This window comes from Ascidiella aspersa, chromosome 5 (genome assembly GCF_963924565.1).
Source record: "Ascidiella aspersa chromosome 5, kaAscAspe10.2, whole genome shotgun sequence".
NCBI classification, from domain to species: domain Eukaryota; kingdom Metazoa; phylum Chordata; class Ascidiacea; order Phlebobranchia; family Ascidiidae; genus Ascidiella; species Ascidiella aspersa.
The window spans coordinates 18,671,788-18,696,486 of NC_139451.1; the positions used below are offsets into that span (position 1 = coordinate 18,671,788).

The 24,699-nt window shown below is 36.8% G+C and overlaps 4 protein-coding genes and 1 long non-coding RNA gene across 6 annotated transcripts; 3 read left to right on the forward strand and 2 right to left on the reverse strand.

Annotated features, from left to right (window-relative positions):
- The first annotated feature begins 208 nt into the window (after positions 1 to 208).
- On the forward strand, positions 209 to 2,416 carry LOC146145205 (uncharacterized). The gene is made up of 3 exons (XR_014498742.1): positions 209 to 408; positions 562 to 658; positions 2,261 to 2,416. It is a non-coding gene; the product is annotated as an uncharacterized LOC146145205 (long non-coding RNA).
- Positions 2,417 to 5,046: 2,630 nt separating this feature from the next.
- On the reverse strand, positions 5,047 to 8,741 carry LOC146145206 (STARD3 N-terminal-like protein). 2 transcript variants are annotated; one of them, XM_083389716.1, is made up of 8 exons: positions 8,206 to 8,741; positions 7,722 to 7,851; positions 7,342 to 7,431; positions 7,115 to 7,261; positions 6,538 to 6,658; positions 6,152 to 6,280; positions 5,346 to 5,406; positions 5,047 to 5,267 (listed from the first exon to the last, which is right to left on the reverse strand). In XM_083389716.1, the coding sequence occupies exons 1-8, from the start codon at positions 8,358 to 8,360 to the stop codon at positions 5,180 to 5,182; spliced, it is 921 nt and encodes a 306-aa protein (XP_083245842.1). In that variant the 5' UTR covers positions 8,361 to 8,741; the 3' UTR covers positions 5,047 to 5,179. The 2 variants fall into 2 exon arrangements, with proteins under 2 accessions (XP_083245842.1, XP_083245841.1); XM_083389715.1 differs by having other exon boundaries at positions 5,047 to 5,406; positions 8,206 to 8,737.
- A 3,538-nt stretch (positions 8,742 to 12,279) lies between these two features.
- LOC146145207 (deoxyribonuclease-1-like) lies at positions 12,280 to 24,699 on the reverse strand. The gene is given in 8 exon segments (XM_083390503.1): positions 12,280 to 12,316; positions 14,155 to 14,198; positions 14,450 to 14,540; positions 15,045 to 15,199; positions 15,902 to 16,014; positions 16,462 to 16,565; positions 23,900 to 24,072; positions 24,538 to 24,699. Coding segments are annotated over 8 exon segments (879 nt in total).
- LOC146145208 (uncharacterized) lies at positions 17,166 to 18,067 on the forward strand. Its single transcript, XM_083390062.1, has 2 exons — positions 17,166 to 17,985; positions 18,054 to 18,067. Exons 1-2 carry the CDS (start codon positions 17,427 to 17,429, stop codon positions 18,065 to 18,067), a joined length of 573 nt encoding a protein of 190 aa, XP_083246188.1. The 5' UTR covers positions 17,166 to 17,426.
- LOC146145209 (uncharacterized) lies at positions 17,982 to 22,107 on the forward strand. The gene is made up of 2 exons (XM_083389648.1): positions 17,982 to 19,452; positions 20,119 to 22,107. Exons 1-2 carry the CDS (start codon positions 18,186 to 18,188, stop codon positions 21,831 to 21,833), a joined length of 2,982 nt encoding a protein of 993 aa, XP_083245774.1. The 5' UTR covers positions 17,982 to 18,185; the 3' UTR covers positions 21,834 to 22,107.

Here is a 24,699-nt window from a genome sequence, read left to right on the forward strand (position 1 = left end):
ATATACTTTGGTACGATAAACTATCAATCTTTGTTTATGTGGCACACGATGGGACAAAGGGACAAGAAATTAGCAGAAGATGATAACAAAGCAAATGGTCACGCCTCGACAATCCAGGTGCTGAACTTCGATCAGCTGTTTATCGAACCACCTGACCATAGAATACTACTGTTTAGCCGTTTTTATTACTATGTTAGAAGATCTAACATAAAAACTTTAAATACTGCATCACATGACTGATGTTTTGCAGAACGCTTTTGCTCTTCTATGATATACAGGACCCTCTCAATGATAACATGTTTTATTGGTCCTATGCCGAATAAACCGCAGCAAGGTTGGACTCGCGTGAACGGGCGGTAAATCAAGGAGCGGCGATTTTATGAAGGGCCAACTTTGAGTAATTTAAAGGTAAAAAGCTTAGGGCAGATGTCCAAGATAGACAGCAGCTAAGAAAACATAATTATTTGGAATTTTATTGCAGTGACGGGCGAAAGGTTATTTTATCCAATGCTGATATTTGTTTACTGTCTAATTTGTTAAACTTTATTGTTTTTATATCAGAGATTTTCCCACTTATGGACGCAAACGCTGTTCGAAATTGTTTGTTTTGTCGTCAAGTATTCCACACTCCACAGACCTGGATTTTAACCACCCTAATGTAGATAAGTTGTTAGTATTTTGTATTTTTACATGTTTATTTTATCACAGAATGCGCAAAGTAGCAATAAAGATAAATACAGTACCATAGATATATTTTTTCATTTAACGAAAGACTATTGTGAGGTCTACTTTCGGAAGTGTAAAGAAAGCGTAGCCTAAATAAGCGAGCATTTAATAATGAAATTTATACATTACGTACCACAGTACTTATACAATACGTATACCACATGCGATTGAGAAGATATAGCTAACGCTAGGTAGCGATAAAGAAAAATGAGGTCAATGAAAAATCCAATCGTTTGCCTTTTTCATTTCCATTTCGTTTGTATACATTTAGGTTTCAATTTAACTTCGTTTGCCGAATCTGTTAAAAAAACGATTTATGAAGTGTGGGTTTAAAGCAGCATTTAGGTTGCTTAAAGTCGTAAAACAGTGTTTCCCAATCTTTTTCTATCGGGGCCTCTTTCTAGTTTTCTTCTCCTAAAATTTGGTGTATTAGATATATACCAGCTTGCAAACAATATACGTTTTGGCGAAACATTTACATTTCTAACAGGTTTGTTAAAAAATGTTTCGATTTATTTATTTGTTAATTTCCAGATTTACGCCAAAACATGCACATTTACACAAGTAACTACAGTCACCGTTTATTTTCGTCATAACGATTTTTTTCCCAACGAATAAAAATACATCATGCGCTTATATGACGTAACAATTGAAAATTGACTTTCCGTGGTCCAGTCACTGGAACAATTTTTTTTGTGTATATAGGGGAAAGCGGGACAAAAAATACGATTTATAAAACTCTGTGTTGTAGGCTTTAAGCGCCACTGTAGTAAAATGCTTTTTTACTATTTTGGGTTCAGTTTAAGTTCAATCTTTCGTTCAATCCAGGTTGGACCAGGGCGGGATTAAGGGTACTGTAGGCCTAAGGCTGTTTACCAGAGAAGGGCTTAATTTTGCAAACAAGGCTACAAAAAGTAATAAAATACATAGATGTGTAGAAGCCACTTTGTCATATTGTGTTTACACAGAGAATTTTTGTTTTTAATCGATGTGTCGTAACGGAAAATTTTCAGTAAAAATCTATGGCCTAAATTCTTTGCAACCACATTGTAATGTTTGCGTTACTCCTTGCAGCCAATGTGCAAACGATAAGCGGAAAGTTTTCGGTAAAATTCCGTTACGTAGATTTCTTGCAACCACATTGGATGTTTGCTATATTTGCAGCGAATTTGCAAAAATTCAAATTGCTGACACCAATTTTTATGCGTCAAGGTATTTACATCCGTTTTTTTGTATATGTTTCAAAACACCGCGGTCTGAACATTAGTCGGTTTCCCCGGTTTGTGTGATTTTCAAACTGTTGACATTTAACTGGAGTCAGAGGCTGTTTCGCAATCGCATTTTGACGTAAAATTTGTATGTTTCGCGTCAGAAATAAGTGTGAAAAAGGTTTAGACCACGCCTTGTTATCACGTGATATTTTGTTAAGTATTATAAGAATTAATGACGTAAATCTTTCTTTATCGCAGAAATTTTCTTAACTGATTCTCGTCTATAATTAGCGTGTTCAATCAATATAAAAATGCTTTTACAGCTTTGACTGAAGACAGCAACAATTGACTGTTCATGTATCTGAACTAAAGGAAGAATTGGACCTGTCTGGCCTCACGAAGACAGGCCATCTCAAATCTTGTAGGAGTGTGGTCGATTCATCTTGGCAATTATATAAATGAAGACTCATTAATCGGACCCGCACCCCTACAGATGAAAAATTGAAATTATTTACTGCAAAATAACACAAACATAACATCAAAACATGTAATAAATGTAATTAAGTGTCATAGACAGTGTATTGCATTTTTCTTTACTTACAGCTAGCATACGTGGTTGGCTAGGTTGGTTAGCGTCTGGCGCAAAACGCGAGTCGTCCAGTTCACACTTAAAGCGTTGCCAGCGTTAACGGCAAATTTCCTCGCTTCTAGCCAAAAGCGTCCAGGTCGAAATATTTCAACTTCCGCAACCGAGAGCGTTTTAAAAAAAACGCTTTACGTTAACGCCAGACGCGTCTAGTGTGAACCAACCCTTATGAATGATATCATCGACATTAAAACTCCTAACAACACCACTCTCTATGCTTAAAAGGGACTCCAGCCATAATACCGAAATAAGAACAACATCAACGTCGAAATGAGACCAAAGTGGGACTAATACCTATTCGTAGACTCGTAGTACTGTCAAAATTGGAAAAAAATTTAAAACCCCTCGGAGTAAGACCTAAACGGCCAGCATTAGGCCTAAACAACAATTTACCTAACCTCAAACCTCACCCCTAGCTACATCACTAACTTCCCTAACAATGTTGACCCCTGCCCATTTTCTAACCCCACCCATTACCCATCAATATCCCCAAAAGGGCCGAAAATCCAATGCAAAAACAGCGGAGCCCTAATGACGCCGGTCAAACTAGGGCATCCAAACGTCGACACCCAAACGACCAATTCCATACCTACAGTCCTTGATAGACCCATACCTAACAGTTTCAGGTGTTATTTTGGACATCAAGGCCTTATTCCGCGAAATTAAGGACGTTTTTCGAAAGATTAAGGTCTTATTCAGGCGATTTCGATCTTATTCTGTTCTGGACAAGCTTTATTATGTCGGTCTTAATACTATGGGTTTATGCACTTTTTCTGCTTTAGGTGTATCTGCTTGACACACAACGTAGATAGTTTTTAACTCGTTTGCAGCATAAATGCAACGATGTATATACTCACACATAAGGCATATTGACTCGGCTCAGTCATTCGTTTTTAAGCAAAAACTGTACTGGTATTGATCTGTATCACTATAAGCCTTACAAAAAATTAACCCTAAAAAAATAAGGCCGGATTTTTTCCAGGGCAGATTTTTTAGGCGTGCCTGTGACGGAAATCCAGTAGAGATATATTTAAGAAGATAGCAGCAAAATTTCTCGAGATGGGAAAAATACTTTTTTGTTTTAAATTAGCAATACCTCTAAGTCTGATTGGTTTGTGGGCTGCAAGTCAATTTTTCAGGAGTTCCCCTGTCTTAATTTTTTTTCTATTTGGAGTAAAACAATTGAAACTATTTACAATGAAATTAGCAAAGATTGTATCTGTTCTGCATCAAAAGTCGTGTGAAATTATTTGTACAAAACTGTGTATTTGAAGCAATGTCAAAATAAGCAAAAACTAATACTTATCACAAAATCAAACAATAATACTTTAATAGAGTGTTGCAAGACAGATTAAATGCCTCAAAAACATTATTCATTGCAGAATTAACAATAGTTTGTATAAACATCAACAACAATGTAATGTAGAATTACCATTTGTAAAACTAAATTGCCGCTAGCAACATTTAGCTTTGCTACACGTTGAAAACTACTGTTCTATATACAAGCAATTACTGCCGGATTTGAAGTGATAACGTTAAAAACATTGCTTCCCAAACTTTATATTACTCTGTAGAACATTAATAATAAATTTCAAAGCCAAAAAGGTCGAGTACAGCATCTTGATTAAGACGTTTCGATACGAACTTGTATCATCTTCAGTTAGTGTGACTCTGCTGTCGATCTACTCGACCTTTTTGGCTTTGAAATTTATTATTAAGCTACATTACAGATCCGTGCATAGTGTACCCAACTGTAGAACATTGGTGTTGAAAATAAAGCAATTAATAATTTGTATTCGGTTTTTATTGAAGTACAGCTAAAAATGTTGTTCCCACAATTAACAAGAATATAAGCAATTTGTGTCCCAAAATTTCGCGTATTAACCAAAAATGCTGAATTGCTGGCCAATCACCCTTTTCGCTTATTTTATACAAAGTTTGCAAAGATAGTATTCTTGATTGCCGAATAAATTTCGATTGACCCAATAGCCAATATCATCGTTGGCCATCAACCAATAGGGCATCACGTGTTTTTTGGTAACAGAGATCCTTGACAAATATATTAAATAAATGTTTTCTTTGGGATTTGTTTTTAATATTGGACCGTGAACTTTATGTTTTTTATCAGCCTTTAATTTAAATGAAATGAATGATTTTCAGTCGTTTTGTTGTCGCGGCCCCATTTTATGTTTTAGAAGACCTGTACGCGCCCCCCAATTTCGGCGTATTACCAGATTGCATTCATAAAAGATTTGACAAAATGATCGCATTTATTGACATACTGTTTTAGAATTTTGAAAGAATGTCCAAATGTACGACATAAGCATTTAGAAGTAACCAAACTTTCGGTTTTGGTTTTAATTGTGTTTTAACCACTTATTATCCCAAAGAAGAGCTTATGACGTAACAACGGAAAATTGACAGTACACAACCACATGTGAGCCCAAGGTCCACTGCTTTAAATCTTCGTTAAACTGTTTATTTCATTTCATTTCAGGTTTTATTTCATTTCACGCGATTAAAGCATTTTAGGTGACCCGGGTGCAAACAAAGATTAAGAATCCACTACATCTGCCTATACACAGTTAAGATGCAGTCAATCACAACGTTTATCAGCAGGATATTTTACAAAATTTTTAGTGAACGATGAACTCCACCGGGTAATGATCGCTGACTCTCTTACTCTAAAAAAGTATATAATCAGGTTAGGTTGCTTTCCCTCCTCAATTATTTTGCTGTCATGTTGAGTAAGGGCAAGCGACCTGTTGTAACCATGCATGGAGTAGTACATAGACTCAGCCACTGTCCTTCCCGCTTCAGATTCTAAACAACGTCAACACAAAACTTTAAAATATATATTATAGTTATATGTCGGCTATTCTGCCTTAGGCACCAGTACTGTTCAGTTTATAGGTCTGCTTAAATAAATAACTTTATGAAACCATATCTACTTTAGTAATAAAATCATTTTGACAAAGACTGATGGCTTATTACCTCTTCAAACAAAACAAATGCCTGAATTATATCTTTAAACAAGTATAAATTTCCTATATTTAGATCAACGGTTCTCAAACTTTTTTCCTCAAGACGTGCGCAAAAGTTTGTTGACTTTGGGACACAACCAGCTTAGGAGTTTGAATCATTTTAATTAACTTATTTGTTCATAACAAACGCACAAAATGTAACTGCATATAAAAAAACAGCCCCCCAAAACAGGTAACATATTAGGCGTTTATTGAATTGTGAAGGTAACAATCCTAATTTAACATCTATGTTCTAAGGTTATAGGCATCATGCTGTCACTGGCCTATACCACGCTACAAATAGCAAGCTAGGGCTTGGGTGGGTAAAATTTTTTGACAGTGGGCCACAGTTATTTATCATATTTTTTGACAGTGATTTAAATGCAATTACGTTTCGATATGGAATTACTTTTAATTAATAAACAAAAATTAGACTTTACAAAATAAATCAATTTCCCTGGTAATTGCAGTAACTATCACTATTTTATGAACTTTAACAAACAAAATTATGGATCACATATTGGATGCTTAATTAATAAACAAACCTGGTTGCGAGAAGAAGGTGTAGTGCTCAGACATGGCACTGGAAGGAAATTTACGATTAAAGAAACCATTTCTTTGCTCTTCGGGCATGGTTGACTGGTATGACTGCTGAAGAAATGCTTGGACAGTTTCTGCACATCAATAAAAATAGAAAGTTAAGTTAAAAACATTTATTGACCAATTCACGATGAAATTAAAACTGCTACAATTTTTACTGTACACAAAGATCATTGAGCAAACTTAGAATATATTGTTTCATAGCAACTTCTTTAAAATTCTAGTTTATGTTTATAATATAATATGCCTAATTGCAGATACTCGCACTAAACTATAAAAGATCAACACACCAGCTACTATCCATTTATTTGAAAAAATAACAGAAACTTACTTTGGGCAATCTTGGCTTCTTCGGGAAGAACTTTAGAGTCGATGAACCAGACTTCAATCCTGGTGAAAATGAAGTCGGTAAGCAACAGAACAATGGTCATCGGCACATTGCAATAATGTTTCTGAGCAAACAACAGCAAGTGGTTACAATTATGAATGTGCCTTCTCTTACCATCACACCACCATCATTTAATGCAATAGTGTTATATATAAGACTAATCATCATGCAAATCAACTGCACCATAATTATGATGTCAGAAACAGGATGTGTTGTCAGCTAAGCATAAACAAGAAAAAGTCAGAGATATTGCTTAAATAAGTCTTCACGAAGCACAATATGATAAAAACTTTGTTGTCCAATTAAAAAATGTTATTGGTTGTTTAATATGCAAATTCGAAAAACGGCGTCCTGGTTTACCTTCTAAGAAAAAATATTAACCAGACTGCTGATATTTTCTATATATGGCTTGATATAGCATGCTTGTTTGGTCTTATACCAATATAAGACATTGATTATACGCATACAATGCCAATTTATAAATGAAATTAATTATTTCCTAGGCAACAAGTAAACTTACAGCATCTGGCGTTGCAAAAGTCGCAAAAATCTTTAAAATAAGCAAAACATCACAAATTACAGTACTAATAGCAACAGGCCACCAGTGACGTAGACGACAAGCTCCAAAAGTTAACTCAAGAAATGCAAATCGGAGAGCTGCAAGAATCTAAATAAAAGTAGACCCATGTGTTTTAATTTTTTTTACTTAATAAAAAACATGGTTTAAAAAATTAGAAAGGGCCTTACCACAACATCAAACAATGTGGTTTGAATGTCGAATTCAACAACTTGTTTGTATAAAATGCGGTAAAATAACATATTGCTACTGGTACTGACCTGAAAAACATTAAACATTAATTGGGACAGTTAACAGATCTATGCTAAAAGACAGGTTAACATAAATCAAAATATATGTACTACAGAAATATAAAACTTTTTATTTCTTATTTCTTAAAAAAATTGTTTTTAGGGATTTCTAATTTGAATATAAACATTTTATAAACAAATACATTTATCTTTACATATAATTTTACCTTTGGTTCAGTGTAAAGCAAGTAATTCTATTTTATAACATTACCACAAATAACTGTTCAGTTCATATTAGACATGCAAACTGTTTTATTTACCCCACATAAAATAATCCACAACAGTGTTGTGACAATTACATCAAAAGCTACAAACAAACAGAAGGTTCTTCTTGGGTCGGACATTTTTTTGTCTGAAGCAAGTGTGGCAAGAGATGAAGAAGCCTCGCTTCTGTAAAAACAAAAAGCTTTCAGAGTTTTAAAAGAAACTAAAAAAACCTTTAATACATTTTACAAAACAGTTAAGGGTTGAACAACAAAAATTTGGGCGCTGATCTAGCATGCTTCCACAACAAACATTGTTTGGGCTGGGGTTGCAGTTAGCATTTGGGTTTGGTTGAGTCAAGCAATATTACTAAATAATAAAACTTGACCCACACACACCCAAATATTGGTTGTTACTTTATAATTGTTTCGGTGCTGTTGTAGGATTCTAGACCAGCGCCAAAAAATGAAAAGGGTTGGTAATTTAAATAAAAGTATTAACTTTACATTTAAAAACAGAAAAATTGATCTTTCAACTCACCCATGAGTCTGAGTTTGCCATTGGCCAGGTGATATAAAAGACACAAGATGATCCGGGTTAGATGGAGGTGTAATTTGGTCACCACTTCCAGAAATGTTTTGTCGCCCCATAAGAGGGGTCCTTTCGTCATAAGCGTCGTCATCATGCATGCTCATGTTTATTAATTAGGATTACCCTAACACAGGCCAGTGCATTATACACAGGGTATTTTAACAAAACACTCAGCTGTTGTGTGACAAGTTATATAACCAGAAAGGTTTTAAACACACAAATCAAAACAGTATAGTTTGCTTTTTGAATTCTGTGTGTTCAAATTGTAAACACTTTTTTTGTGCACGAAACATTTAATTATTAACTTTTTATTTCAAAGCCCTATTCTCCTTAGCCCTATAAATAGCACGTTTGCCATTCATGTGTGCACAACCATTCTCGTGACTGGATTTGTACTTTACAACACATGTACAGAAGACGGCTTTGTAATATACGTTATCAATTATACACTTTGGTACGATAAACTATCAATCTTTGTTTATGTGGCACACGATGGGACAAAGGGACAAGGAATTAGCAGAAGATGATAACAAAGCAAATGGTCACGCCTCGACAATCCAGGTGCTGAACTTCGATCAGCTGTTTATCGAACCACCTGACCATAGAATACTACTGTTTAGCCGTTTTTATTACTATGTTAGAAGACCTAACATAAAAACTTTAAATACTGCATCACATGACTGATGTTTTGCAGAACGCTTTTGCTCTTCTATGATATACAGGACCCTCTCAATGATAACATGTTTTATTGGTCCTATGCCGAATAAACCGCAGCAAGGTTGGACTCGCGTGAACGGGCGGTAAATCAAGGAGCGGCGATTTTATGAAGGGCCAACTTTATGTAATTTAAAGGTAAAAAGCTTAGGGCAGATGTCCAAGATAGACAGCAGCTAAGAAAACATAATTATTTGGAATTTTATTGCAGTGACGGGCGAAAGGTTATTTTATCCAATGCTGATATTTGTTTACTGTCTAATTTGTTAAACTTTATTGTTTTTATATCAGAGATTTTCCGACTGTACTATGGATGCAAACGCTGTTCGAAATTGTTTGTTTTGTCGTCAAGTATTCCACACTCCACAGACCTGGATTTTAACCACCCTAATGTAGATAAGTTGTTAGTATTTTGTATTTTTACATGTTTATTTCATCACAGAATCCGCAAAGTAGCAATAAAGATAAATACCGTACCATAGATCTATTTTTTTCATTTAACGAAAGACTATAGTGAGGTCTACTTTCGGAAGTGTAAAGAAAGCGTAGCCTAAATAAGCGAGCATTTAATAATGAAATTTATACATTACGTACCACAGTACTTATACAATACGTATACCACATGCGATTGAGAAGATATAGCTAACGCTAGTTAGCGATAAAGAAAAATGAGGTCAATGAAAAATCCAATCGTTTGCCTTTTTCATTTCCATTTCGTTTGTATACATTTAGGTTTCAATTTAACTTCGTTTGCCGAATCTGTTAAAAAAACGATTTATGAAGTGTGGGTTTAAAGCAGCATTTAGGTTGCTTAAAGTCGTAAAACAGTGTTTCCCAACCTTTTTCTATCGGGGCCTCTTTCTAGTTTTCTTTTCCTAAAATTTTGTGTATTAGATATATACCAGCTTGCAAACAATATACGTTCTGGCGAAACGTTTACATTTCTAGCAGGTTTGTTCAAAAATGTCCCCATTTATGTTTTTGTTAATTTCCAGATTTACGCCAAACATGCACATTTACACAAGTAACTACAGTCACGATTTTTTGCCCCAACGAATAAAAATACATCATGCGCTTGTATGACGTAACAATTGAAAATTGACGTTCCGTGGTCCAGTCACTTGAACAATTTTTTTTTGTGTATACAAATGTTGTTACATAATAGTTACATCGAGGGTCGCAAAATAGGCCTTCTTTTGTGGAATATACACCGTGACCTTTATTAGTTATATTAGGTGGTGAAAGTAAAGAACCGCGTTTCGGTAAAAATTGCTGCCTAAACGGTGTTCCGCTAAAATAGGTTTTACAGATACGCAGTAAGCGTAATAAAATTTTTCAAATTAAAAAAGTTCTATTTTCATCCAGCTATGCCGCAATATCCTTGACTGTATTTAAAGAAAAACCTCAGTTGCTTACTAGTACATCACATCGGAACATAACGTCAGGTTTCCTAAGGTTGCTTGATTTAGATGTCCCGTGATGACGTAATTTTGTGACGTCACCTCTGAAAGTGTTATGCGTTCTGGTAAGAAAATTATTTTACTCTCATCCCTGGATTTAGACTGGAGTATGGTGGGCGGTGGCCCATGACTCCATGGCGCTTGCTTTGAAGTTAACCAGAACACGATAGAATATTGCATATCAGTATATTAAAGTATTATATGATGGCAGTGATGGTCCGACCATAATGCATATTATATGGGAATGGCAGTCCTGGGCCACGTCGAGTTTTTTTTTTTTTGAACTTTTTTTTTTTTTAATTTTTTTTTTTAATTTTTTCTATTTAATATATTTTTTTTTAATATATTTTTTTTTAATATATTTTTTTTTAATTTTTTTTTTTTTAAATATTTATTTTTTTATACAAGCAAGACGATCTACTCCACCTTTTTGGCTTTGAAATTTATTATTAAGCTACATTACAGATCCGTGCATAGTGTACCCAACTATTTTTTTATATATATATAAATGTTTTTAATAATTTTTTGTTTTGTTATTTTTTATTTATTTGTTAATTAAAAAAAAAAAAATTGAAAAAAACAGTCATGGGCCACCATACTGGAGCTATACTTTGACCAGTAATGGTAACGCCATGAACAAAACTAGACGCAAATGACATTAACTCGGTCAGAAGCAAATGACATTAACTCAATTCTAAGACTATGTCAGTTGTTTGTTCTAAATTTGTAGTTCGCATTGTTTGTTTTGCTTGTCAATTATCGTTTATCAAATAGTACACGGCAACCACTCAGAAAACCTCTCGCGGCATAACACTGTCCCTAATATAAAGATAAGTCTGTTATTCTCAAAATATTTAATCAAAGTTTCGCAAATTAAAAATACTGAACAAAGGCTGTTTACCAGAGAAGGGCTTAATTTTGCAAACAAGGCTACAAAAAGTAATAAAATACATAGATGGAAAATTGAAATTATTTAATGCAAAATAACACAAACATAACATCAAAACAGGTAATAAATGTAATTACGTGTCATAGACAGTGTATTGCATTTTTCTTGTCTTACAGCTAGCATACGTGGTTGGTTAGGTTGGTTAGCGTCTGGCGCAAAACGCTAGAGTCGTCCAGTTCACACTTAAAGCGTTGCCAGCGTTAACGGCAAATTTCCTCGCTCCTAGCCAAAAGCGTCCAGGTCGAAATATTTCAACTTCCGCAACCGAGAGCGTTTAAAAAAAAACGCTTTACGTTAACGCCAGACGCGTCTAGTGTGAACCAACCCTTATGAATGATATCATCGACATTAAAACTCCTAACAACACCACTCTCTATGCTTAAAAGGGACTCCAACCATAATACCGAAATAAGAACAACATCAACGTCGAAATGAGACCAAAGTGGGACTAATACCTATTCGTAGACTCGTAGTACTGTCAAAATTGGAAAAAATTTAAAACCCCTCGGAGTAAGACCTAAACGGCCAGCATTAGGCCTAAACAACAATTTACCTAACCTCAAACCCCACCCCTAAGTACATCACTAACTTCCCTAATAATGTTGACCCCTGCCCATTTTCTAACCCCACCCATTACCCACCAATAACCCCAAAAGGGCCGAAAATCCAATGCAAAAACAGCGGAGCCCTAATGGCGCCGGCCAAACTAGGGCATCCAAACGTCGACACCCAAACGACCAATTCCATACCTACAGTCCCTGATAGACCCATACCTAACAGTTTCAGGTGTTATTTTGGACATTAAGGCCCTATTCCGCGAAATTAAGGACGTTTTTCGAAAGATTAAGGTCTTATTCTGTTCTGGACAAGCTTTATTATGTCAGTCTAAATACTATGGGTTTATACACTTTTTCTGCTTTAGGTATATCTGCTTGACACACAACGTAGATAGTTTTTACCTCGTTTGCAGCATAAATGCAACGATGTATATACTCACACACAAGGCATATTGACTCGGCTCAGTCATTCGTTTTTAAGCAAAAACTTTACTGGTATTGATCTGTATCACTATAAGCCTTACAAAAAATTAACCCTAAAAAAATAAGGCCGGATTTTTTCCAGGGCAGATTTTTTAGGCGTGCCTGTGACGGAAATCCAGTAGAGATATATTTAAGAAGATAGCAGCAAAATTTCTCGAGATGGGAAAAATACTTTTTTGTTTTAAATTAGCAATACCTCTAAGTCTGATTGGTTTGTGGGCTGCAAGTCAATTTTTCAGGAGTTCCCCTGTCTTAATTTTTTTTCTATTTGGAGTAAAACAATTGAAACTATTTACAATGAAATTAGCAAAGATTGTATCTGTTCTGCATCAAAAGTCGTGTGAAATTATTTGTACAAAACTGTGTATTTGAAGCAATGTCGAAATAAGCAAAAACTAATACTTATCACAAAATCAAACAATAATACTTTAATAGAGTGTTGCAAGACAGATTAAATGCCTCAAAAACATTATTCATTGCAGAATTAACAAAAGTTTGTATAAACATCAACAACAATGTAATGTAGAATTACCATTTGTAAAACTAAATTGCCGCTAGCAACATTTAGCTTTGCTACACGTTGAAAACTACTGTTCTATATACAAGCAATTACTGCCGGATTTGAAGTGATAACGTTAAAAACATTGCTTCCCAAACTTTATATTACTCTGTAGAACATTAATAATAAATTTTAAAGCCAAAAAGGTCGAGTACAGCATCTTGATTAAGACGTTTCGATACGAACTTGTATCATCTTCAGTTAGTGTGACTCTGCTGTCGATCTACTCGACCTTTTTGGCTTTGAAATTTATTATTAAGCTACATTACAGATCCGTGCATAGTGTACCCAACTGTAGAACATTGGTGTTGAAAATAAAGCAATTAATAATTTGTATTCGGTTTTTATTGAAGTACAGCTAAAAATGTTGTTCCCACAATTAACAAGAATATAAGCAATTTGTGTCCCAAAATTTCGCGTATTAACCAAAAATGCTGAATTGCTGGCCAATCACCCTTTTCGCTTTTTTTATACAAAGTTTGCAAAGATAGTATTCTTGATTGCCGAATAAATTTCGATTGACCCAATAGCCAATATCATCGTTGGCCATCAACCAATAGGGCATCACGTGTTTTTTGGTAACAGAGATCCTTGACAAATATATTAAATAAATGTTTTCTTTGGGATTTGTTTTTAATATTGGACCGTGAACTTTATGTTTTTTATCAGCCTTTAGTTTAAATGAATGATTTTCAGTCGTTTTGTTGTCGCGGCCCCATTTTATGTTTTAGAAGACCTGTACGCGCCCCCCAATTTTGGCGTATTACCAGATTGCATTCATAAAAGATTTGACAAAATGATCGCATTTATTGACATACTGTTTTAGAATTTGGAAAGAATGTCCAAATGTACGACATAAGCATTTAGAAGTAACCAAACTTTCGGTTTTGGTTTTAATTGTGTTTTAACCACTTATTATCCCAAAGAAGAGCTTATGACGTAACAACGGAAAATTGACAGTACACAACCACATGTGAGCCCAAGGTCCACTGCTTTAAATCTTCGTTAAACTGTTTATTTCATTTCATTTCAGGTTTTATTTCATTTCACGCGATTAAAGCATTTTAGGTGACCCGGGTGCAAACAAATATTAAGAATCCACTACATCTGCCTATACACAGTTAAGATGCAGTCAGTCACAACGTTTATCAGCAGGATATTTTACAAAATTTTTAGTGAACGATGAACTCCACCGGGTAATGATCGCTGACTCTCTTACTCTAAAAAAGTATATAATCAGGTTAGGTATGGCATTTGAATTTGAGCTACTGTAAACTAAAATCCCGTGAAAAAATTATATAACAAAATGAGGAAAGTCGACATGATTCGAAATGTAAACCTAACGGTTTGTATTAGCGCTAACTGACAATTCTGCGAACAACAAGTGGACGAAACGATTCATCAATACCGATTTACCAATAAGGGCATTTAATTAAATACATTATCCTTGCATTTTCCGATGCATACTTACTTTTTTTTCGTTTAACTCGTACTCGGTATCGTAGCGGAACACTGTGCTACAGCAAGAGTTACGTTGCATGTCCTCTCCGGCGAGAATAATCCTGTTTATAGAACCGCATCAAAGAAGGGCAAGCAAAAGTTCAAAACCAATTAGTTTGGCTACGTTTCAGAAGATTGTTGAGAACAAGTTTTTGTTAATTTGACCTGCACTTTATATCCAAATTGTACATCGCACTAAAAAGGTTTTAAGTTAACGTTTATAAGGACATTTGAAACTTGTTTTTAAACCTATGTCCTATGTGTACCTGAAAAACTTAACTTTTTGAAAGATTCAGATAAATACAACCAGAATAAAACAATACCATGAATAAATTCGATTTTAAAAATAGGATTCATGTTTTCAGTATTGCTTCGGCAATTTCATCAAATTTTTGAGAATTTTTTTGCTCTAAACCGATTTTAATTAATCTAGCTACGATATGTACTACTGCAGTCGACGACCAACACAAATCAAAAGGCAAAGCTCAGTTGCCATGATTCTCGTGAAACTTTAGCAAAGTCGGTTACCACGATCCCATTAACACAAGCTGTGTAAAAATTTATACCTATCGTAGGCGCAGTCTGTTTTCGATACTGTAGTGTCGGCTTCATGATCGATTATCCAGAGAAAACGACTATCCGACCACAGTTTTACTTTTTTCCAGCAGCTCTTGCACACGTATCTGCAGTCTGCGTTTAAATCTCCAGCGATGACTGCGTCCTGCGTACAATGCCGCACATATACGACAAAACCAGGTTAAAAATAATTCGGAATAAAACTGTTGTGTAATACAGTGGCTGTCTAACGTTTTGTTCTTACAACTCGATTGTGTGTTTTTCATGAACCCATGACCACTTTTGGTAGGCGGTAGTACACAATTAGAGTTAATTAGATCCATGTTCAAAATGTGGACTACAAATTTACCAAGTTTATATAATAATACAAAAAGTGTATTCGGTTTGTTTGTCGTGGTAAACCGCCTCAATTTTTATGTGTTTTTCCAAATTTGACAAGACTGTTCTCCATAAAATCCTGTTTCGGCGTATAGTTTGGTCATATAACGTTTTTTTCCCCGAGTGGTGAACGGCGTTGCGTGCTTATGACGTAACAAATAACCAACTATCTCGAAAAAGGTAACAGAATCGGCCGAAAAACCACTGGTTTGTACTAAACAACTAACAGTTTTCCATTTAACTGTGCAGTTTTACGAATATGAGAAGTTGTTGGTATTTTGATAATGCAATGCATTTGATAATATATGTGAATTTTAGGCCTTGACAGCACAGCACTTAGCTATACATTCATACCATTTTGTAATTAAAAAATAAATGTTAAATGGAAAACTTAGTTGTAAATTAAAACACTTAAAAAAACACACACCCAAGATACGAAAAACTATTTAGTAAGTCGTAATATACATACAGGTCCGTAATGTCGCACAGATTCCTGATATACGTCTATGAGACTGTTCATTTCCTCGACTGCCTTCTTCGGCTTGGCATGCATCGGAATAAACGTAAACTGTCTTTGGACTCCTACGTAATTAAATAAAATGTCTACAACAGAAGTTAAAATAATTTTAATATGTAGTGAAACAAAAACAGTTTTTAACTATTATTTTGTGTATTGTGTGAATAATTGAATACCTTCCAGACTTGAAAGATTAGATGTATTTTAGCTTTTTAAAATTAGATTAGAATAAAAATTAGAGCATTTCAGTTTTTCGAAATTAGATAAGAATTAGAATTAGATCATTTTGAGTTTTCTCAAATTAGATTAGAATTAGAATTACCAAATTCTTAAAAAAACGAATTTGAACTCAAATTTAAAGTAGAATTACATTTGATCATTTACAATCAATTACATTTAAAACTAGAGCACACAAGCAATTCTCAAATTAGATTAGACTTAGAATAAGCCGCATTTTGCTCTAATTAATTTAATTAGAAAACTAGAATTATCTAGTTGTTCAAGTTTAATACCTTCCACTGTGGTTCGATTAAATCTAGCAACCAATGGTTCGCGCTCAAAAACATCGAACTGATCCTCTCGCTCGTACATGCTCGTCACGTTCAGCTTGTCGTTCCTGCAAGGAAAATTAACGTTTTTTTATTGAGTCCATGTACATTTTTTAAATCTGACAAAATACGACACATTTTTTGGCTCGTCACAATCCATGTTAGTTATAAGGTCAATTTTACGTCATCAATACGGTATACTCCGACAACATTTTATTTAAGAAATCAAGCAAACTCTCTACATACTTTTGTCTCTTGTATGAATGTTGGACCGTCAATAAGAGAAAATAGTCTCAAGTTAAAATTTAAGAGCATAACCACGGCAAGTCATAAAATAAAATTTTAACTATAAATCTAAAGTAACTCCAAAAATTCTCCAATCATTGATTCCACGCAAATCGCCGAAATGCAAATACTGTATTGTTATTCTAAGTAGACGCAAATTGTATACTACAATAAATTATTGTAATACTAAACGAATATTCGTGTTGACCAACTGAGCTATAAAACCATAATCGCATGGTGAATGCATCCATCGTTGTTGCAGTGTCTGACCCCAAATGTCCTAAAAGTTGTAAACGCTTGCTGTCACAAATTAGAATCTAACCACGTAACTTTTCCTTGTGCGTTAAACTTTGTGATGTTGTTTACAATTTGCCTTTGTGTTACGTCATAATGCCCCAAAAGTGGCGTGATGTTTACCGGTTAAAACTGGTTATTCTACATTAAACGTGGCTGTGAAAACATGTGTTTTGAGTGCTTCAGAAATCTAACTGCAGGGTAACACTTCTGGGTATTCAGACTGGAAAAAACGTCGAAGTATTTCTCTAAATAACGCGCACAATATTTGTGTTCGTGACAACTGGGGGCTCGTCCGGGATATACTTCTCTTCAGATTTTTCAGCACCAACAGACGAAGATTGTTAGCCATGGAAAAGTTAGCAGAAGCTGGTAAACTCATGGGCCTAACTGGCGAAAATTTACTTAAGTGGGTGAACGAACAGCAAGCGATTGAGCGCGAGGAACGGAAAGAGAAACGTGACTTAGAGGCTGAGGCTAAACGAAATGAAGAACTAAAAATGGCTGAAGCCAACAAGATAGAGGAACTGAGAATTGCTGAAGCCAACAAGATAGAGGAACTGAGAATTGCTGAAGCCAACAAGATAGAGGAACTGAGAATTGCTGAAGCCAACAGGCTAGAGGAACTGAGAATTGCTGAAGCCAACAGGCTAGAAGAAAAGAAAATGGCTGACGCTCAGGCGGAGCGTGAATTTCAACTAGAAATGAAAAGATTGGAGTTACAACTAGCCGAAGCAAACAACGCTAAGGATGTAGCAGCAGTAAGTAAGGCTAAAGCTCCAAAGTTACCACCGTTCGTTGACGGAAAAGATGAATTGGATAGCTACTTACTGAGGTATGAAAGATTTGCTGCTAGTAGTAATTGGGACAAGCGCGAGTGGGCCACATCTCTTAATGCTTTGTTATCAGGTAGAGCGCTAGACGTGTATTCTCGATTGTCAGATATTGAAGCAATTGATTATAATGTGCTAAAGCAGGCATTGTTAAATAGATATGACCTCACAGAGGAGGGTTATCGCTCAAAATTCCGTTCTGCGAAACCTCAGTCGGATGAAAGCTCTACGCAATTCATCGTGCGCTTACAAAATTACCTGCAAAAATGGGTTGAAATGTCTGGTTTCTCTACTGAATGGAAGGAAGTTCGCGATTTGTTTATAAAAGAACAGTTTATAAAATCGTGCTCTAAGGAACTATCAGTTTACTTGCGTGAACAGGCGCCGAAATCGTTGGAGTTGCTAGCCACGGTAGCGGATCAATTTCTCACTGCACATGGGAAAAACTTGTCAATTTCGGCTAGCAGAAATTTACCGCAAGCTGACCAGCAGGGTTATGACGTATGCTTTAATTGTAAACAACATGGGCATATGGCGAGAGAGTGTCCACGGTTGAAAGGGGATTCCCGTAATTTAAGGAAATGTTTTATTTGTGACAAGACTGGGCATTTGGCGAGAGACTGCAGATCACGTGTGGCGCCGTCACGGCCAGTTAAGCAGAGCGGAGGAGCTGGTTCAACCTCTCTGGATAATATTGGCAAATCAACTGCAGAAGGAGACGTACAGCCGTTTGTGACGCCACAAGAAAAACCCGTGGAAGTCGGGCCGCTACCAGTGCGTAAAGGACTTGTGGGAGATCATATGGTTGACACTTTGCGTGATACGGGCTGTACTGGAGTTGTGGTTAAACGGAAATTTGTCAAGGACGGTCAACTAACAGGGCACAGTGGTTTTGTTACGTTGTTGGACTCGAGTACGGTTAAGGCAGACGTGGCTCGAATTCACATCGATTCGCCATACTTTAAAGGAGATGTGGACGCGTTGTGCTTGCCAGACGCCTTGCACGATTTGATAATAGGAAACGTACCGGGTGCCAGGGACCCTGACGATCCCTATCCAATGTGGAACGAAGGTTGTGCCGCAAAGACTCGTTCACAGAAAGCACAGCGGGAACGCAAACCATTAAAAGTGCCAAGTTGTGAAGAGTGGTCTGATATTGATAAGGCCGGGTTCGAGGCCGCACAAAACGACGACACAACTTTGCAAGCCTTGAAAGAAATGGATGAAGAAAGGGTCAAAGGTGAACAGGTTACTGTGTTAAGAATGGATGAAGGGTTACTGTATAGGAATTATCAGCACCCAAAAGTTAATGGTGGGAGGTGGATCCGGCAGCTGGTTGTACCAAGTAGCTTGCGCCGGAAAATAATGGAGCTCGCTCACGACGCCATGATGGGAGGACACATGGGCATTAAAAAGACGGCTGATAAAATCCTTTCCGATTTTTATTGGCCCGGTCTCAAGGATGACGTCAAGCGGTTTTGTAGGTCGTGTGACATATGCCAACGGACAGTGAGCAAAGGTAACGTTCCGAGGGTGCCGATGGAAAAGATGCCCCTGATTGATGTACCTTTCAAACGTGTGGCAGTTGATTTGATTGGTCCAATCTACCCAACGAGTGAGGACGGTCACCGCTATATACTTACTCTAGTGGACTATGCGACTCGCTATCCAGAAGCGGTTCCATTGAAATCGATCACAACCGAAGCGGTGGCGGAAGCTTTAGTTGATATGTACAGTCGCCTCGGAATACCCGATGAGATTTTAAGCGACTTGGGAACTCAGTTCGTATCGGACTGCATGAAGGAGGTGGAAAGACTGTTAAGAATACGTCATTTGACAACGACTCCGTATCACCCGATGTGTAACGGGCTGGTGGAAAAGTTTAATGGAACATTGAAGAGAATGCTTAGGCGCCTGTTCTGCGACCAACCTAAGCAGTGGCATCGATACATAAACGCGCTGTTATTTGCTTACCGTGAGGTGCCGCAAGAATCTACAGGTTTTGCGCCGTTTGAATTGCTGTATGGGAGGACTGTCCGTGGACCCATGTCTATTCTGAAGGAATTGTGGACGAACGCGTCAACGGAACCCAATGTGCGAAGCAGTTACAGGTATGTTTTTGACTTAAAGCAGCGTATGGAGGACACACTGAAAATTGCTCGGACGGAGCTGGAAAAATCACACGAGCGGTATAAAAAGTATTTTGACAAAAAATCAAAGTTCAGAAGTTTGGAAGAAGGCGACAAGGCTCTCGTTTTGTTGCCGACGGATAACAACAAACTGCTTATGCAGTGGAAGGGTCCATTTGTTGTGCAAAAGAGGACCGGACTTGGCGACTACGTGCTGGATGTTGGGGGAAAAGGGAAGACGTTTCACATTAATTTGTTGAAGCAATATATCGCGCGAATTGACGACCCAACTGATAAGCCGAAAAATGTTGATGCGTGTTCGGCGACACTGACGGATGAAGTAGAAAATGATGACGATTTACTGGAGCTGTGTTCATTTTCCGGGAAAGCGACTCTGAACGACGTGAGTTACGGCAAAAACTTGACGGACACTCAGGTATCAGAGGCAGCTGCACTGGCTAAGAATTACAGCAGTGTGTTTAGCGACGTACCTGGCAACATGAACTTCGTTCAGCACGAAGTAAAGTTAACGGATGAACGACCAGTTCGTTCCAAGCCTTACGCCGTCCCATACAAGTTACGCGACAGTTTAAAGAAGGACATGGACGAAATGCTACGGTTGGGCATAATTAGGCGATCCGATTCAGCATATGCCTCTCCAGTGGTAGTTGTAGCGAAGAAAGATGGGACTAACAGAATTTGTATAGACTATCGGAAGTTAAACAAAGTGACAATATTTGACCCAGAGCCGATGACGACAGTAACGGATGTTTTTCAAAAACTTGGAGGTGATCGCTTCTTTACAAAAATCGATTTGACGAAGGGTTACTGGCAGGTTCCTGTTGCAAAGGATGATATAAAAAAGACCGCGTTTGTGACCACCGAAGGAAGTTTTGAGTTTCTTAAAATGCCGTTCGGTATGATGAACTCCAGTGCCACATTTGTTCGGGCTATGAGGATTTTGCTGCAAGGACTTAATAACGTGGAAAGTTATATCGATGACATTATCGTCCACTCTACGACGTGGGAGGAGCACATGACTGTTCTAGACACCTTATTTCAGCGACTTCGTGACGCAGGTGTTACAATTAAGCCATCGAAGTGCGTGGTTGGTACAGATAACGTCGATTTTCTGGGGCACAGCATTAACCAGGGCGTTATCGGACTCCAGAATGACAATGTCCAAAAGATTAAAATGGCGCAAAGACCATCAACTAAGAAAGAAGTTAGATCGTTTCTCGGGCTTACCGGATACTACCGGGATTTTATACCACAGTATGCAGCGGTTGCTTCTCCATTGACCGACCTGACAAAGAAGGGTCAACCGAATGTGGTGAACTGGGGAGGTGCGCAGGAGGCCGCATTCCGTTCACTGAAGGGCAGTCTTTTAAACGACCCTATACTTCATTTGCCTGACATCACTAAACCATTTGTATTGCGCACTGATGCGTCCGACAACGGACTAGGTGCTGTGCTGATGCAAGAACACGATGGGAAGTGTTTTCCAGTTAGCTATGCTAGCAAGAAGTTGAACCACGCTGAGAAGAACTACTCCACCATCGAGAAGGAGTGTCTTGCCATTGTTTGGGCAATACGGAAGTTCAGAATATACCTGTATGGTGCTGGCTTTGTCCTTCAGACAGACCACCAACCATTGGTGTATTTGGAAAGCGCGAAATTTGCAAATGATCGCGTTATGAGATGGGCAATGTTCCTGCAAAATTATCGTATTAAATACGAGTGTATTAAGGGTGTGGATAACGTTGGCGCAGACTTTATGAGTCGCCTACGCTGAATACTGTAACTGTGTACTATATATCGTGCGTGATGTGCTTTGTTGTTTTCGTTTCGCAGTGTTTTTCGTTGTGTTCTAATTTGTTAACTGTTGACAGAAATTTGGATAATTTCTCTTGAATTGGGGGTGATGTCACAAATTAGAATCTAACCACGTAACTTTTCCTTGTGCGTTAAACTTTGTGATGTTGTTTACAATTTGCCTTTGTGTTACGTCATAATGCCCCAAAAGTGGCGTGATGTTTACCGGTTAAAACTGGTTATTCTACATTAAACGTGGCTGTGAAAACATGTGTTTTGAGTGCTTCAGAAATCTAACTGCAGGGTAACACTTCTGGGTATTCAGACTGGAAAAAACGTCGAAGTATTTCTCTAAATAACGCGCACAATATTTGTGTTCGTGACACTTGCCTACAAATATTTAAATAGGCGAAATGTGTAACGCTTTGTGAATGTGTCATTTGGAAAACAAAATAGGTTAGCCTAACGCATTTTCACAAAAACAAGCTGTTTACCATTGACAGTTCCACAATTGACATTTATTTAACATCAGGACCAGTTCCCGAAACCCGTTTTTGTTGCAATTTATTTTTCTTAGTGAAACGACTATAATTAGATTACACGATTAGCAAATACAAATTGTTTTATGTAAACTAAATCAATATTCAAAACAATGAGGTAACCAGAAGACAACATATCAATGCTCTGAATTTCTTCTATGGCACTGTCAAAATATTGTTTTTGATTCTAGTCGTTTCGTTTTGAAATTTAGAAATGATGACATACATTTATTCTTTAACTGCCGTATTCGTTAGAAGCCCTGAATGTTCTCTGATCCGCCATTTCGTAAACTTGAGAACATTTACAGTCAACCGTTCATTTGCTCTGTCATGAATATTTACCTATGAGTCCATGGTCGTTTTGTGTAAAATTTTGGTAGTGTGCACCGAAAATTGTAAACCAGGTTGAGAGTTAAGCAACTAAAAAAATGTTGCAAAGTGCTCATTAAGGCCAGCGGTTGTGAAGCTCTTTGGACTGAAAGTTAACTTGTAGGGGAGAAGGAGGGCACTTGCCCCCCCCCCCCTCGGGAATTTTAAAATGCGATTATTATTATTATTGTTTATAATTGTATTAATTCATATTTACTAATCCAGTTTTATTAGGTTACTAATGGAATACTATTGATTCGTATTTAAATTTCTACTGATATAAAATCGTATGTGCATATTAATATCATTGGCCCCCTTTTGGTTTCCTTAAATCGGAAATGTAGTCTACACTTCATCGTAGGAACTGCACTTGGATTTGACATAATAGGACTGGGAATTTAAGGAAAAGGTTCTAGAATGTTACATTTTATGTTTAAGCATTTGAGGGGGGAACTTTATTTCAACTATTTAGCCTACAATGTTGCATTTAGTTTTCTGCCATTAGTAAAAAAATAGATAAAATAAATTACGAAATACCAAACCATGTGAACTTTTTATTAATATGATACACTGTTAACCGACAATCCACGCACTCAGCAAAATGCATGAATGTTACTGCAGTTTAATCACGCTTATGTATTCATATATTTGTTAGTTCAGACTATAGTGAAAAAAATGTGTGTTTTTTGCCTTAATAAGCAAACGACTATAGCTGGACTCTCTAATCGAACAAGTAGTTCTTTTACGTCAGTGCGTGCATAGGCTATACAAAAATGTTTTGACATTTGGTATTGGTGAATAATGCCTTTCGTGGTAGGCTCCTTAAAGTGTAATAATTAGCTGTATTATTGGTTTTTCGTATTATCACATCTTAACAAATAATTAAGCAAACATAGAAACGTATCACGCAGATAAATTACATACGTTTTTTTAAATGTTTTATTTATCAATCATGCTGCAAGTTCGAAAACTTTACCGGACTCCTGAAAACAATTCACAGCACCCATCGGTGACTCGCGGATCCCCGGTTAAAAAGTGTTTCTCTAATCTAGAATGCTAAAAGCATAACCGCGAAATACATTTATTTTACTGCCTTTTAATTGTTACGCTTTCAAATTATTTTACTTGTAATGCTAACCTGTACACGAAGCCGTACTGCTCCTTCGAATAGCTGCGTCCGACTCGGCGACCGGTGAAGGAACTAAACCTATTTCCCTCCTGAGCGTTTAATTGTTCAATCAGCTTGGGAAAAGCAGTCTCTTCCGAATCTCGTATTTCTTGCACCACTAGTAGGTCGTAGCGCGCCAATATCTACAGAATGCAGAGTTTATTAATCGTGGTCCGCCGACAAGTTTAAGGAGGCCTGTCGCGAACCCCCCAAAAAGGTAATATGTAAGAATCATTTTCTCCGAGTAAATATCAAATCGTTATAACTGAAACGTGAGTTTTATTAACACAAACTATCGATTCGACTAATAATTTGATATATTTATTGTTCACTCTTTATTCAGCGAACTTTAATCCAGTGTATATTATCGTATTGTAATTGTTTCAGCGATTAAAGGGCAAAAACGCTAGAACATGACATTTCAGAATTCATAGTAAATATGTTGTAATACGAAAAACATAAACCGCATAAAAGTACATTATAAAAATAAAAGTGTTCCTGAAACCCAGCGACGTGCCTTGCATGCTTTAATTCACAGAACTAAACAACAAATTAGGTTGAATTGCCGTTTTTGCAAATCACTGCAGTTTTAATATATCGAAACGTACCTTCACCAAAACTTTCATAACATCTTGTCTTGAGCTCTTTCTTTGGCCGAAAACTCTGACGTTAAAGGCGCCTACACGTAAATCGCCACTTGTGCGATTATAGGCTGTAGATGAGCCGAACGCAAACCCGACAAGACAGACCAGGTACAGTGGGACATTCAT

Bases quoted from the DNA above. Each gene is read 5' to 3' on its own strand.
- LOC146145206 (XM_083389715.1), bottom strand. From the start codon at position 8,360: ATGAGCATGCATGATGACGACGCTTATGACGAAAGGACCCCTCTTATG. The intron at 7,262-7,341 runs GTAAGGCCCTTT...ACTTTTATTTAG, and splicing joins CCACATTGTTTGATGTTGTG to ATTCTTGCAGCTCTCCGATT. The intron at 6,281-6,537 runs GTAAGTTTCTGT...ATTGATGTGCAG, and splicing joins AGAAGCCAAGATTGCCCAAA to AAACTGTCCAAGCATTTCTT.
- LOC146145208 (XM_083390062.1), top strand. From the start codon at position 17,427: ATGGAAAAGTTAGCAGAAGCTGGTAAACTCATGGGCCTAACTGGCGAA.
- LOC146145209 (XM_083389648.1), top strand. From the start codon at position 18,186: ATGTCTGGTTTCTCTACTGAATGGAAGGAAGTTCGCGATTTGTTTATA. The intron at 19,453-20,118 runs AAAAGATGCCCC...AGTATTTTGACA, and splicing joins CGTTCCGAGGGTGCCGATGG to AAAAATCAAAGTTCAGAAGT.